This window comes from Gymnoscopelus microlampas, assembly GCF_963454915.1.
Source record: "Gymnoscopelus microlampas genome assembly, chromosome: 12".
NCBI lineage: Eukaryota > Metazoa > Chordata > Actinopteri > Myctophiformes > Myctophidae > Gymnoscopelus > Gymnoscopelus microlampas.
Window position 1 is genome coordinate 41,430,805 of NC_139949.1, and position 14,676 is coordinate 41,445,480.

Below are 14,676 nucleotides of genomic sequence, written 5' to 3' on the forward strand. Positions count from 1 at the left end.
ACACACACACGCGCACACACACACAAGCACACACGCAATTTGGAATTTGTGGTTTTGGAAGGCAGTCAAGTTTCATTAATTTCTGGGTTTGGGTACAGTACAGTGTGTTCCTGGACACACATCTGCGAGCAATCATAAATGCTCTGGAATGCTGGCAGAACATCCAGACCTGCCGGCACAGCTATGATGTCATCACACTGAGGGAAGAGCTGGCACGCTGCCCAAAAAACAGCCCCGGCACAGAGCACACACACACACACACACACACACACACAGAGAGCACAATACACGCACAGCACACACAGAGAGAGAGAGAGACAGAGACAGAGAGAGAGATAGAGGGGCCTGGGTTTGTACTTCATCGTATGACGTTGTCACTCACCGAAAATAGCCGATTTACAAGCTCAAAGCGCAACGCGGCGCACTTTGTTTGAGCTTGTAGATCGGCTATTTTTGGCACGCGACAACGCTGTACAATGGAGTGTAAATTCAATGAGAGAGAGAGAGAAAGAAAGAGAGGAATGGTTAAAGAACATTTTGTGGGGCTGTCCTCCCCCCACCCACCCCCTTGTCTGTTTCCAAATGCCTTGCATTTTTCTCTGTCTTAATGATTTGTCCATTTATATTGCTCCCGCAAACACACACACACACACACACACACACACACACACACACACACACAGAGACCAGGATTAGATGTCAAGTCCGGTGAACGGAGAATTAATAGAAAGATTATATCAGGGGATCAGATACTCGCACACGGCTGCAAGTTAAGTTAGGGGGAAAAAAGAAACCGGCAACTTTGGAAGAGTGGGGAAGGGAAAAAAAAGGAAAAAGTTCTCAGTTACTTTATACACAGCTCATTAGAGCTTGTGGCTTTTTATAGGGTCACTGTAAACTTAATGAAATTTACAAAGATGGCAATTGGCCATTAACTAGTTAACTAGTCCATTAAGGCTAGCTAGCAAGCAAATATCCTGGGCTTCTCTGGGTTAGTGTGTAAACAGAGTTTGCCAGCTGAGGAAAAGGATGCTCTGCAAACAATGGAGTGTTAGTACTAAAAGAGTTACCCTTCCTTACGCGTGTCAACACATAACACTGTAAAGTAACACGTTAGGGGCTTAAAGAAAATGGCTGCCGAAATTCATCAAACGTTTGTCTGTATGCCCACCGCGCTTCTGACCACTCAGGTGCGTTTGTCCGAATAAACTGTTCAATAAATCAAAAAACATGGAGAGTCGCACTCAGAATTAAAAGCCAACATCTTTTTTGGTTTTATTTTTCCATAACACTTCAAAACAGTGTTTAGTGCCTAAAAGCATCATCATCACACATCGACATTGCTTGCCAAAGGGGAACGGATGTGTTATTTTCAGCCAAGTGACACCATCGTACTACGATGTTTTAAATTAGGCTTCATCTCATCTCATGAATGAACTGAAAACGCATCAACCTGCTTTTGGTCAATTTGCTGAAAGGTAAGGCCTATTAAGGACATGTTTAACCCTTTAAGACCTGGAACGCATCTGTGTAATTTTTTGATTTGAGTTAAAAGCATTATTTTACCCTTTGGCTATTCAAAAAAATAACAGATCTACGAGCTTGTAGATCTGTTATTTTTGAAAAATCTTAAAAATGGGTGACTCTTTTAACTCAAATCTTTGCTTCTTGGGGTTCCTGGAAAAAACTAATTGAGCTGGGGGTCCGTGGCTAAATACATATCATTTTGGGGGTCCTTGACATGAAAAAGTTTTAGAACCACTGATATAGAAACATACGTTTTTTCAGAATTCTGGATTTAGAAGACATCTGTAGAATCGGCTTCAAGGTCTTAAAGGGTTAAGCGCAATTTTCGGAAATAGCAGACCAACAAGCTCACATCCGCACCGCCTTGTGAGCTTGTAGGTCGGCTAATTTCCAACACGCGACACCGTCGTGCAACAACGACGTATGTATCGGGCTTCACGGTTCGCCCTCAAACACTTTTCCCTCCCTCAAAAAATCTTGCTGAAACACTACTGTCATTGACCACCGTAAATCTAAAGGGGTTTGTGTATGTAGCAGCCAGTACAGTACAGTATGTTAGTGCACGTATACAGTATCTCTCTGTGTGTGTGTGTACAACACATGTCCCAGACAGTATTCATACGCTGTGTATGGAACAGTTTTTGCATGTCAGAAGGTATGACTAATGTGTCAGCGGGGTCATATTTTGATAAGAGTTTAGACATAAGTGCTGCAGTTTAAGCAGTTGGGTGTGTACACAGTGTGGGTTAATGTTACTAGGGTAATATAGCATAGCAGCACTGTGTGTGTGTGTGTGTGTGTGTGTGTGTGTGTGTGTGTGTGTGTGTGTGTGTGTGTGTGTGTGTGTGTGTGTGTGTGGGTTCGATTCCCGATCCCGACGACCTTTCCTGCCACCCCCCCCAATCTCTCTCTCCCCATTTCCTGTCAGACTACTGTATACTATCTAATAAGGACAGAACAAGCCAAAACAAATTATATATACACACATATATATATATATATATATATATCTTTAAAAGTAGCAGATCTGCAAAGTCGAAACATGGCGCGAAGCGACGTGTTTTGCTATATTTGATTCTTTTTTTTGCTATATTTGAATCCTGAAAAGTAACAGTTTTTTTTAAAGAACACGTTACTATGTACAGGAACAGCACAACCTTGTCGTCTGGTACAGCAAAAATCTCCCGCCTCCATCAACAACAAGCAATCAACTTGCTTAAATTCAGTTCCTTATTAAAATACTATATTGATTGTGTATGTACAGTGTGCATTCTGACCTCTGGACCTTGTACTGCCAGTCGTTCGCTCTCCTAAAGGAATGATTCTTTGCCGACTTAAATACAAAAAAAAAAAAAAAGAGTAAAACTTATTTTTTTCCATCTCATGAGTCTCGAATTCATAAACAAACAGAGCCGCGTGAATACACACCCACACACACACCCACACACACACACTGTACACGCACGTCTGTGGTTAAGCTTTTGATTCTTTAGCATGTATGTAGTGTAAACAGAGGATTAACGCTCTCTTAAGCTACTGTAATAAAAGGCGCCGAGATGAAAATCTTGATGGAAAACATTCATGGGTTTTGCTCTGGAAAACACAGTATGGATCAAATCAGTTTTTGATGTAAGGGGGGCTTCTGGGGTCATTGGCATTCCACGTCCCCCTTAGCCCATAACGGCAGTGAAAAAAATCTAATGGGAAGACAAGTATTTTGTCCCCTATTTGACATGCTGTCCCTGGTTATTGTCCAGTTATGTGTGTCCCAGCTTACAGCACACACACACACACACACACACACACACACACACACACACACACACACACACACACACACACACACACACACACACACACACACACACACACACACACACACACACACACACACACACACACACACACACACACACACACACACACACACACACACACACACGCGTCTCCACAGCAGCCAACAGCCATGTTATCCGCCACCTCTCCAATAGGTTAACGATTCCCTCATAGCAGTCCGATTTCTTAACGGTTCCCTTTACCGATTCCGATAGGGGGTTTCAAATGGACCTTTACAGGTCTGTAACTCTTGAGGGTGTACAAATGGAACCAAACGGACCCTTACGGGTCCGTTTGGTTCCATTTGTACACTCTCAAGAGTTATGATGGTGCTTGAAATGATGTTGGAGAACCACCTGTATTGTAATTGTATATAGCAGACGTGAAGTCACCAAACGGGTTTCCAAAATGTGATCGAACCCATTCCCGGGTTCCTCAACGTTTGGATCCCAACCCTATACTCTCCAGAGAGCCAAAGGGGCTTGTTTCCCTGATGGCTGGGGGGGGGGGCGGCGGGGGGGGGGGGGCTGAGTCACGAGTCCCCCCCACCCACTCGCACTGGACCACTGTCTGCACCACCGCCTCTAAAGCCCCGCCTCTAAAAGCCCTCCACGCCGCCGCCGCGATGTGCTTTCCTTTCAGCCCAGCCGCCCGCCATCCCCGAGCAACACTGCATGTCAGGCAATCATAAACACACACACACACACACACACACACACGCGCGCGCGCACGCGTGCGCACACACCACACATACCACTCATAACAAACAACAATGTGGTAAGATGGAGGGGAAGAGCAAGAGAGAGAGAGAGAGAGGAAAAAAAAGAAAAAGCTGGCACAAGATAGACTGTACATACTGTACCCTCGGCGGTGGCAGGCAGCCCAGACTGGCGAGCCGCCAAGTCCTCGATAAAACAAGCACACAGAGGAGGAGGGAGGGGCGGGAGAGAGAGAGGGGAGAGAGAGAGAGAGAGCGAGACAGACACAGGGAGAGACGGCACGCTCTATAAGCCCAGGAAGAGAGAGGGGAGAGAGGCGAGGGAGGGGAGGCAGCCGCGTCTGGAGTGTGGTACACATCCACGGCACGCCGCGCATACCAAAAAGGCTGCCGCGGCGCTCACGCCGTCGCACCGTCCCTCTCGCCCAGCATTATTTTACACTTTTGGCTATTCAAAAAATTGCATCTTTGCTTCCGGGGGGGTCCCTGGAACATATATTTTTAGATGGGGGTCCACGGCCAAATACATGTCATTTTGGGGGTCCTTGACATGGAAAAAAAAACACTGATATTATGACGACATACGTTTTTTCAAAAAACTGTTGAATGCCCCAGAAGCAAAGAATTGAGTTACAAATGTCAATAGCAGATCTACAAGCACTCGGTGCCGCGCTATGAGCTTGTATATCTGCTATTTTTGAATAGCCTAAAGTGTAAAATAATGCTTTTTAGCTCAAATGAAAATGTGACACAGATGCTTCTTCAAGTCTTAATGGGTTAAAAGGGTGGGGGAAAAAAAAGGAAAAACCTGTCGCTGTCTCGACTGAAGCGCTTGTCTGCCTTTTAAGCCAGACCAAAGTCCCTATGAGTCAACACTGATGCGAGTACAGGTTGTGTGCGTCAAGGCTGCTCCTCGCATGGAGGAAAAAAAAAAAAAAGTTTGTGCACTTGCTGCCACTCTGTTGCTAAAAATATATTGCCCACATCTTCCACGCAATTGCATCCGTCGAGGAGAAGAGTTTGTGGTTCTTCCTCGAGTTTAAGATTCACGAAAAGGCAGAGTTATGCAGTTTTGTTTTTTTTTCCTCCGTTTGATCTCATGACAACATATTTCTTCGGTTTCCTTTACATTTCCAGGAACGCAGTTTTTCAGACGATGATTGTTAAGAGTAAGAGTATCAGAGCTGAATGAAGGCGCAGAAACGGGCAGAACTAAAGCTGATCTAAATGTCCCGTCATTCATCCCACCCAAGTTATCTGCTGCTCATACTGTGTTCATGTTCTGCCTCATTCTACTGTATCAGCTGGCACTTTATTACATACCGTATGACACATTCTGGTTTAATATAGAACATTTACTGACAACTCTCTCCTATGCCTTCTTCCGCTTGTAAAAGAAAAAGCAGCATACCCCGTTATTTACCCACATGAACCTTATAGCGTCCCTATTCTAGGGGGCAAACATTTGCCGAACATAGCCGATCAAGCTCCAAAAGTTGCACGGGGATGAGTTGTGAGCTTGTAGATAGGCAGTTTTCGGCAAAGATGTGTACAGGGGGGAAAAGGTACGGCCTATTATAGAGCCATGCGGGATGCCAGTAAACTATTGTAAGTATATATAAAGTTTAAGTGGTTAACCGCAGGAAGAAAACAGTGAATCGATTCCATTTTGTTGTGTACCGAATATTGAAGGCTATCAGCTAACTGTCATAATCACTTAGGTCAGCCTGCACATGGGCAGAGAGAGGTACTTAAGAAACATGGCTAAAATAGCCCTCTGGAGCGCAATACCGATAATAAAAATGTCTACACAACACAGCTCCATGACATTTACAATTTCTCAAGTGCATGTTCATAAATTGCCTGATGAGATATTTCTTCCTGATACATGAACACATTCTTGCCACACTGTCACACACACATGGCGACGTGCTCAGCAACACACGGCGAGGAGCTCAACAATTAATCATGAACACCAACGTGTTTGGCTTGACAAAGCCAGGGGTTCGTCAGGGTTAGCTGATGAAATCTGAAGAAAGCTTTGTCACAGAAAAAAAGAAGAAAAAAAAAAGAATTGGCTGCTTTTTCTTTTTGCAAGCAAATACGTGTTTTATTTTCTCTCTTAAAATTGCCTGTGATCCTTTTTTAACCCATTAAGACCTGAGGCCGCTTCTAAACATTTTCAAAATCCTAAAAAAAAATCGGAAAGAAATATAAAAAATAACAATTTTCACGATTTTTCAAAAATAGCAGATCTACAAGCTCATAGCGCGGCACTCGGTGCCGCGCTATGAGCTTGTATATCTGCTATTTTTGAATAGCCAAAGACATCTAAAGTGACACAGAAGCGTTCTAGGTATCAATGGGTTAAATTAATTTGAGCAATGTTCTTAATTACACTTTTGTTGTTAATGGAAATTAACTTAATTTTCATTTGGGTTTTAAAAAAACCCCCGATGCTTTAGTAATGACAGAGAGACATATTGGAGCCATAGCTATTGAAGGAGAGGAATGATCCCCAAATGACTGTTAATAACATACTGTAAACTAAAGTATGCAGCTGTACTTAACCACTTAAACCCTATATACTTCCTTGACCGGTGAGTCCCCCCAGGGGCGCTGTACTAGCCACCCCCCCCCCCCCTCTCTACACCAAATATCTCTGTAGAAAAAATGCCGATCTACAAGCTGTAACACAATGCAACATTTCTCACAGAATGTTCCACCCAGAATAGGAACGCTAGGGTTCATCAATGAATTTGATTCAGACATACATTCTATGTTTTTCCGTATTCTCAGTGGCAGATCGCTGCTCCATTCTCCAGGCCAGTGGTTCTCAAACGTTTTCTTATTTTATTTTATTTCAATGACCCCTATAACTCTGAGGGTGTGCAAATGGAACCAAATGGACCCGTTAAGGGTCCATTTGGTTCCATTTGCACATCCTCAGAGTTACAGACCTGTTAAGAGTCCCATTTTGGAGCCTTGAGGGTCCCTGGGGCCGCAGTTTGAGAACCACTGCACCAGGCGACAAAAGGGACAGTAACAGTTTGCGAGGTGATGTGGAATGAAGTGACTAGAACAGATGTTTCCTGTGTTATTTGTATCAAAAGTTCACTAAGTATCTATCCGTCCGCCTGGTCTAGAATTCTGTCCCCTTTTTGCGGTGAATAAAAAGCAGATATAGCTATAACAAAACTATCACAGAACACTGCACTGCAAAGATCACCGTGCTTTAACACATTACCTGCCAAAAACGGACATGTCCGTCTTTTAAAATACACTCGTTTACCGCCAAAGACGGACATTTTTAGCATTTTTTTAAACTTTTTTATTTTTTTTAATTCCACACAGAACCAGAGATATCGCTATCCAAAGATTTACTGCTCCATTCACTCCCTGGTTAACTTATTACTTAAAAATCCTGTATCTCGGCTCCTGTGTATTTTTTTTTTTACCATGTATTTTTTGGTGAAACATGCTTTTTTCAACTGGCTGCAATTATGGTTATTACGATTTCGATTACGATTTCTTGGCTATTCAAAAATAGCAGATATACAAGCTCATAGCGCGGGCACCGAGTGCTATGAGCTTGTATATCTGCTATTTTTGAATAGCCAAGAAATCGTAACGTGACACAGATGCGTTCCCGGTCTTAAAGGGTTCATTCCCACCCAGGGTCAGCATTTAAAAAAAATGTTATAACCTTTTTTAACCATTTTTTTAAGTGAGCTTGTAGATCTGCTATTTCTTTTAAATCGTAAAAAAAATGTAATTTTTTTTTTCAAAAAACTGTTAGGATTTAGAAAACATTTTTAGAATCGGCCTCAGGTCTTAATGGGTTTTTTAAAAAAGAACGGCAGGGAATGTGTTAATTGTTTCATGTTTTTTCTTGCAGCGCAGTACTGTTGACATGACTTTTATTATCATGGATTATTATTGGTTAAATAATCACAGGGACGGGACCTCAACTTGGCACGCACACACATCAGAGCACACTCACTGACTTCTTTATTTAGCTAGTTCTCACAGCAAACCCAAGGTTCACTGATCGCCCTGTATTAACCCATTAAGACCTGAGGTGATTCTTAAAAAAAAATCTCAAGTTTTTTGAAAAAAAATCTGGAAAATATTTTTTCAAGATTTTTCAAAAATAGCAGATCTACAAGCTCATAGCGCGGCACTCGGTGCCGTGCTATGAGCTTGTATATCTGCTATTTTTGAATAGCCAAAGAAATCTTAAGTGACACAGATGCGTTCCAGGTATTAATGGGTTAAGATCAACAAAAACATTTCATTAAACTTTTCATTATTCTTCATCTGTTACACGTGTTTTCTCATATGAATAGCCACTTTATTTACTTAATTATGTATTCATCTCAGTTATATATTATTCACGTAAATGGCCCGTTTATGGATAAGACACAATTGAAATCATTATCACGGCAAAATATCCTAAGACCACATTTGAACCTGAAAACCTAAGGCCGGCCAATTTGGATTAATGTCAGAAATTGGAGCATTACAGTTTGAGGATAATCTCTCTCTCCCTCTCTAAAAAAAAAGGAGCTTGGTGCTAAAAAAAGCTATTTCTGAACTTTCTTTCCATAACAGGCAACAATTATCTATGGCCAGCATTGCCTTGACTCACCCCCCAAAAACTCTCTCTCTCCCATTGTGTCATAACTTCTGCCCATAAGAAACGGTTTTTGTTTTACTTGCTCAGTCTTGCCACTGCAGCGGAGCGGGCGCTGGCCTGCCTTGCACACACACAGCGTGCCGTAACAGAAAAAACAACACCAGCAGCCCTCTGAAATACGGCCTTATAGAAGTCCAAACATTATGGCTGTGAGCGGGACAAACTGCCTGATGGGCTGTTTGACCCTGCCATGTCTTTATAACACCCATCACATACATAAATGTCACACAGCCCTGTCCAAAATGCTCCCGTTATGAATGTGACGCGGACGGGGGGAGCTCGTGTTGCTGTGTGTGTGCTTTACACACAGAGACTGTGTAGGGGAAGTGCATACAGTACTTTGCGTGAGGGATTTGGGAAAACGAGGGGCGGGGGGAGGGGTTATTTTAAAAGAAATATTCCATTCAAGCAGCTTTTTTGACACGCTGTGCTTGTGTGTGGAGCCAATTCACTGGCACAGCGTGAGTTTGTCATTCATCTCCGGTTTGCCGCCTTTCAACAGCGAAGAGCGTCGCCATCCATCTCAGTCATGTTTTAAAAAGTTTTTTCCGTATTATGAACGGACAAATGAACCGCGCAATTAAACCGTTCGGCGGGGTTTCTCTCGAGCAGGAGGCGGGCTTGTGTGTGGGGGGGGGAGAGAGGGGAGAGGGGCGGGGAGGCGATTTGTTGACGCCGACGCTCCTGCCATGTCGTTGACGGAAACAACAAACAAGCGAGACGGCGGCGGGCTGTGTGTACATTGACGAAGCACGCGGCACGCGGCACAACCCTCCCCGCGGAGATGGAACTGGTCCTCTCTTTTGTTGATAATACTGTATGTATGGGGCTGACGGGGAGCGGGGGACATGATGCCAGTCGTTGTTGGGACATGGTGTCGGGGGTATGTGGATGGCGTTGCCAGATTCTGTGAGAGAAACAAGCAACCAGGTCTAGGAAAACCAGCCCAAAAGAAGCTATGACTATGGGCCAAAGGAGCACTTTAACAAGTACATCAGCTATTTGAAAATCGCAGATCTACAAGCTCACAACGCGTCGCGATGCGACGCGTTGTGAGCTTATAGATCGGCTATTTTCAATTAAAATCTTGTGGGGGAAATTATAATAAAAAGATCTGGCAACCCAGTATGTGGATGGCGTTTTGGTGGTGGCGTGCATGGGGTGGGGGGTGGGGGTCCCCCTCCCTCAGAGGGACCCCAGCAGCAGTCCCTATGTCTTTTTTTTTTTACAGAGCTTCCATAAACCCTCTGCACTTACGGCCTTGGGAGTCGAGAAGCTCCTGTTGCCTATAAAAGAAAGGCCGGCCCATAAAACCAGGCCCCTGTGCTAAGTAGACCCATAGCATGCTGGGTGAGGGGGGGGGGGGGGGGGGGGGGGGTTGTGGTGGTGGTGATGGTGGGGTTGGGGGGGGGGGGGGGGGGGGGGGGGGGGGCAACCGCTAGGAGCGAGAGTGTCAGGCTGGGTCGATCAATACAGTCTGTGTGTTGAATTACACGGCTCTCAGACTGCCAATGTCGCAGACAGAGCCCACTCCAGCCAGGGGTGCAGGACAAATGCACGGCGATGTTAAGGTGCCATCTTGCATAGACTTTCCAGTGACGTTCAGCGGGTTCGACCACTTCAACCCTATGTACTTAAAGTTGACTAGGGTCCTCTCCCAGGGGTCTATACTTGGTCCCCTCCTTTTTTCCCCCCCTCTACACCAAATCTCTCACCAGAAATCCTAAATTGTACAACAAATGTTGGTGTCAAATTTTACATTTAATGTTCGCCACTTCGCCAGTTCTCAACAAATGTTTTCAAATGTTTGCCCATTATGACATGCCCAGAATAGGGACCGCTAAGGCTCATGTGGTTAAAAGACAATTACTGCTTTTCGTTTGTTTTTTTTAATGTCCATGGAAAGACCAGATTGAATCAGTGGGTAAGAAGACAAAACAAAGAGTCTATTTCCTTCGCCATCTGAGATCTTTTGGTGCTAGTAGACAGATTCTTCTTTTGTTTTTCACTTCTGTTATTATGAGTGTTCTTCAGTACTGTAGTACCACCTGGTATGGATGTCTGTCTGTAGCTTTAAAGTCACAACTGCTGCAGCAAGTGAACATTTGTTCAAAGATTGTTGGACAACCACTTCAGAGGCTCTATACATCTACGTATGATAACAGTATGATAAGGTTGGCAAGGAATATCACTTCAAACACTAGCCATGCTTTGTATGGAGAATATAGGTTGCTGCCTTCAGGAAGGGAGATACAGTGTTCCTACTGTACATACAATAAGGTCAAACTGAAGAGGTCCTTTGTCCATCAGACAACATTGAGGCTTAATCAGGAGTTATAAGCCAGGGGTAGGCTGAGTGGTGGACATTGCTCTTGTCTTTGCATGTCCTTTATGTATGTATTTTGTATTTTGTTGTTTTTCTTGTGTCATGTCAAATGTGTGTACTGTTTATACGGTATGTTGCATACATGGCTGTTTTTTGGGTCGCAAGACAAATTTCAGTGCAAACTGACAATAAAGTATTATCGTATCGTAAGTACAGCCCACTAGGATTCTTCCATATTAATGTATAACAATAATGGATGTGTGTCCGTGTCATGATCCCACAACTGTCCACACGCCCACACTGCCAGCCTTACTGCCTTCTGCTGAGTGTTATTTTAAAAGAGTTGTGATGCGGCCAAAGCTCTCAGCATCTTCCCTGAGACACTGGGCGTCCCTATCGAGTCACGTCTATAAAAACATAAGTGTAAGAGTCGCTGTTAGACCCAACGTCGGAGAAAACAGGCCCTTTCAAGTCCTTGGCCGTTTTACGGTGGGTAAAAAAAAAAGAAAAGAACAAGAAAATAAAAAATGAGACGAGAGGTCTTGTTTGATTTGTTGTGGTTTTTTCTTCTTACCTGAGTGAGAGAGCAAGTGCATCCGTAGACGAAGACTGTCCAGGAACCTCTTTCCCACACAGCTCACAGCCGTAGGTCTTCATTCCGCTGTGCATCTTCCTGTTGGTGGAGAGAGAGAAAACAAACAAAACACACCTCAGTGTCACAGTGGTGTAAAGTAACTAAGTACATTTACTCAATTACTGTACTTAAGTACAATTTTTGAGGATTTTTTACCTTACTCGAGCATTTCCTATTTTCAGTACTTTTACTTCTACTCCACTACATCTCAGAGGCAAATATTGTACTTTTACTCCACTACAATTATTTGAAAACTTTAGTTACTAGTTACTTTCCAGATATAAATTATTACATTATAAAAACATACATTAACCACTTTAGCCCTATTTTATAAGCTCACAAGGCGTCGCATCGACGCGTTGTGAGCTTGTAGATCTGCTATTTTCAAACATTTTAGTACTTTTACTTTTTTGTACTTTAAATACATTTTGATACAAATACTTTTGTACTTTTACTCAAGTCAATGTTTAATTCCGGACTCTTACTTGTAACAGAGTACTTCTACAATGCAATATTGATACTTTTACTTAAGTAAAACATTTGAGTACTTTTCCCACCACTGCTCCTTCTAAGCAAGGGGAGAAGCGCAAAAAAAAAAACATGCATGACCGAGGCTCGATCGCGCCGCTATACTCAAAGTTTGTTTATGGTTATGAGTTTTGGCTGCTCACACACACACAACCAGTGATATCGCCCCGTAGAGCGGAGATAGTTCTACTCCGTTGCCTCTGGGTGTAATTTGCTGTTTGCCGTTACAAAAGAGAGGAGGGGGGGGGGGGGTGTGCAGGGGAAACAGAAGAACATAAAAAATAAACATGAATGCAAAAGCCTTCTCTCTCTCTCTCTCTCTCTCTCCGTTTTTCCTGAAGGGAGCAGCGGGCCGTGACGTTATTTGCTACTGTAAATCACTTGACACCGTTTCAGGCTGAAGCGCTATCGCCGGGCTAAGATCTAAAGAGTTGCAGATTGATAAGGGCCTTTACAGTAAAAAATGCGATGCTTTATTCAGTGTAACGCAGTGGTTCTCTAACGTTTTTATGTCAAGGGCCCCCAAATTAATATGTATTTGGCCATGGACCCCCAGTGTGCCAGGGACCCTACAGCAGTGGTTCTCAAACTTATTCATGTCAAGGACCCCCAAATTGACACTTATTAGCCCGCGGACCCCCATTTGAAAAGATAAGCCAGGGACCCCAATAAGAGAAGGTTTATACGGCTTTCTAGCAGTGATTCTCAACCATTTTAATGTCAAGGACCCCCAGTTTGACATGTATTAGGCTACGGACCCCCATTTAATGGTATTTATACCTCTTGGACCCGAATTTATATTATAAAATCAATGTTAATTTAACTCTGAGAGTGTACAAATGGAACCAAATGGACCTGTTAGGGTCCATTTGGTTCCATTTGTACACTCTCAGAGTTACAGAACCATGTGGATAGGATAATGATGGATAGGAACCAAGGGTCCATTTGGTTCCTATCCATCATTTAGCTGGGGACCCCCTGGAACCGCCTCTAGTACCCCTGGGGGTCCCCGTACCCCACTTTGAGAACCAATGCCCTACAGTATATAACTATATTATTATATATAATATGCTATATTAACTCATTTTGCTGCTGAATGAATGAAGGAATTTGGAGATAAAAAGGAAATAGCGCATCAGCACCTCCCTGCGGACCCCCTGGAACCCCCTCAAGGACCCCTTGGGTGTCCACGGACCCAACTTTTGAGAACCACTGACATGACAGACAGCTCGCTTAGCATTATGACCCATTCATAAACAATGTGTTGAATGACTATGAATGAGACTCTGTCTCACCTTCGTTATCACTGGATGGTAGTTAGTATATAACATGGCTTAACCCATGGAACGCATCTATGACACTTTGGCTATTCAAAAATAGCAGATATACAAGCTCGTAGCGCGGCACCGAGTGCCGCGCTACGAGCTTGTAGATCTGCTATTTTTGAAAAATCATGACATTTTTTTTTTAAATATTTTTTTCCGATTTTTTTTTTTAGGATTTAGAATTTTTTAGACGCGGCCTCAGGTCTTAATGGGTTAAGCTCTGAAGGTCAGTCCAAACTAAGGGGGTCAGTGTTTGAATGCACGGGCTCAAAAACGACATTTAGAAAAAGGAAGATGAGCCTCAAAACTTCTAACGTCTCCGTTACGAAATCCTCAAAGACCCCCGAGGTTCGGGCCGAAGTGTGTGGGGCTATTATTCCTGGGAGATATCTGAAAGTGCTCTAAAGCAATTACGGGCGACATGAATTGCCAAACAACCCCATCACAGCGCCTTAAGCCTCCTGAGAACTTCAAATACCACCACCAGGCTCTGAGAGACGAAGAAGAAGAAACATCAGGACGCGTAACCGCACGCACGCACCCACACGCTCAGGAAGGTGCCTATAGCACCGCTTCAGCTTTGATAGACATCCACAGGCACTTACTGGTTTCACACTGAGGTTCATTTTTTTTTAACCCATTGAGACCTGAAGCCGACTCTGCATGTCTCCTAAATCTCAACAGTATTCTGAAAAACGTATGTTTCTATATCAGTGGTGCTCAATCTTTTTCATGTCAAGGACCCCCAAAATTATATGTATTTGGCCGCAGACCCCCATCAAAATATTTTGTTCTAGGGACCCCCCAGAAGCAAAGATTTGAGTTAAAAATGTTCGCTTTAAAAATATATATATTCAAAGATTTGCACACATTTTCACGATTTTTCAAAAATAGCAGATCTATAAGCTCATAGCGCGGCACTCGGTGCCGCGCTATGAGCTTGTATATCTGCTATTTTTGAATAGCCAAAGTGTAAAATAATGCTTTTTAGCTCAAATCTAAAAATGACACAGTTCCAGGTCTTAATGGGTTAAATAGGATGATTAAAAAGTTTAACTCAGTAATGCACTGGTTCTCTCAGCG

General features: G+C 43.4%; 1 protein-coding gene across 1 annotated transcript in view; it reads right to left on the minus strand.

Annotated features, from left to right (window-relative positions):
- zbtb16a (zinc finger and BTB domain containing 16a) overlaps window positions 1-14,676 on the minus strand; it is a 176,291-nt gene that overhangs the window by 96,626 nt on the left and 64,989 nt on the right. Inside the window, 2 exon segments of the mRNA XM_084073300.1 lie at window positions 11,681-11,735; window positions 11,737-11,779. Coding sequence (XP_083929426.1) covers window positions 11,681-11,735; window positions 11,737-11,779 — 98 coding nt within the window.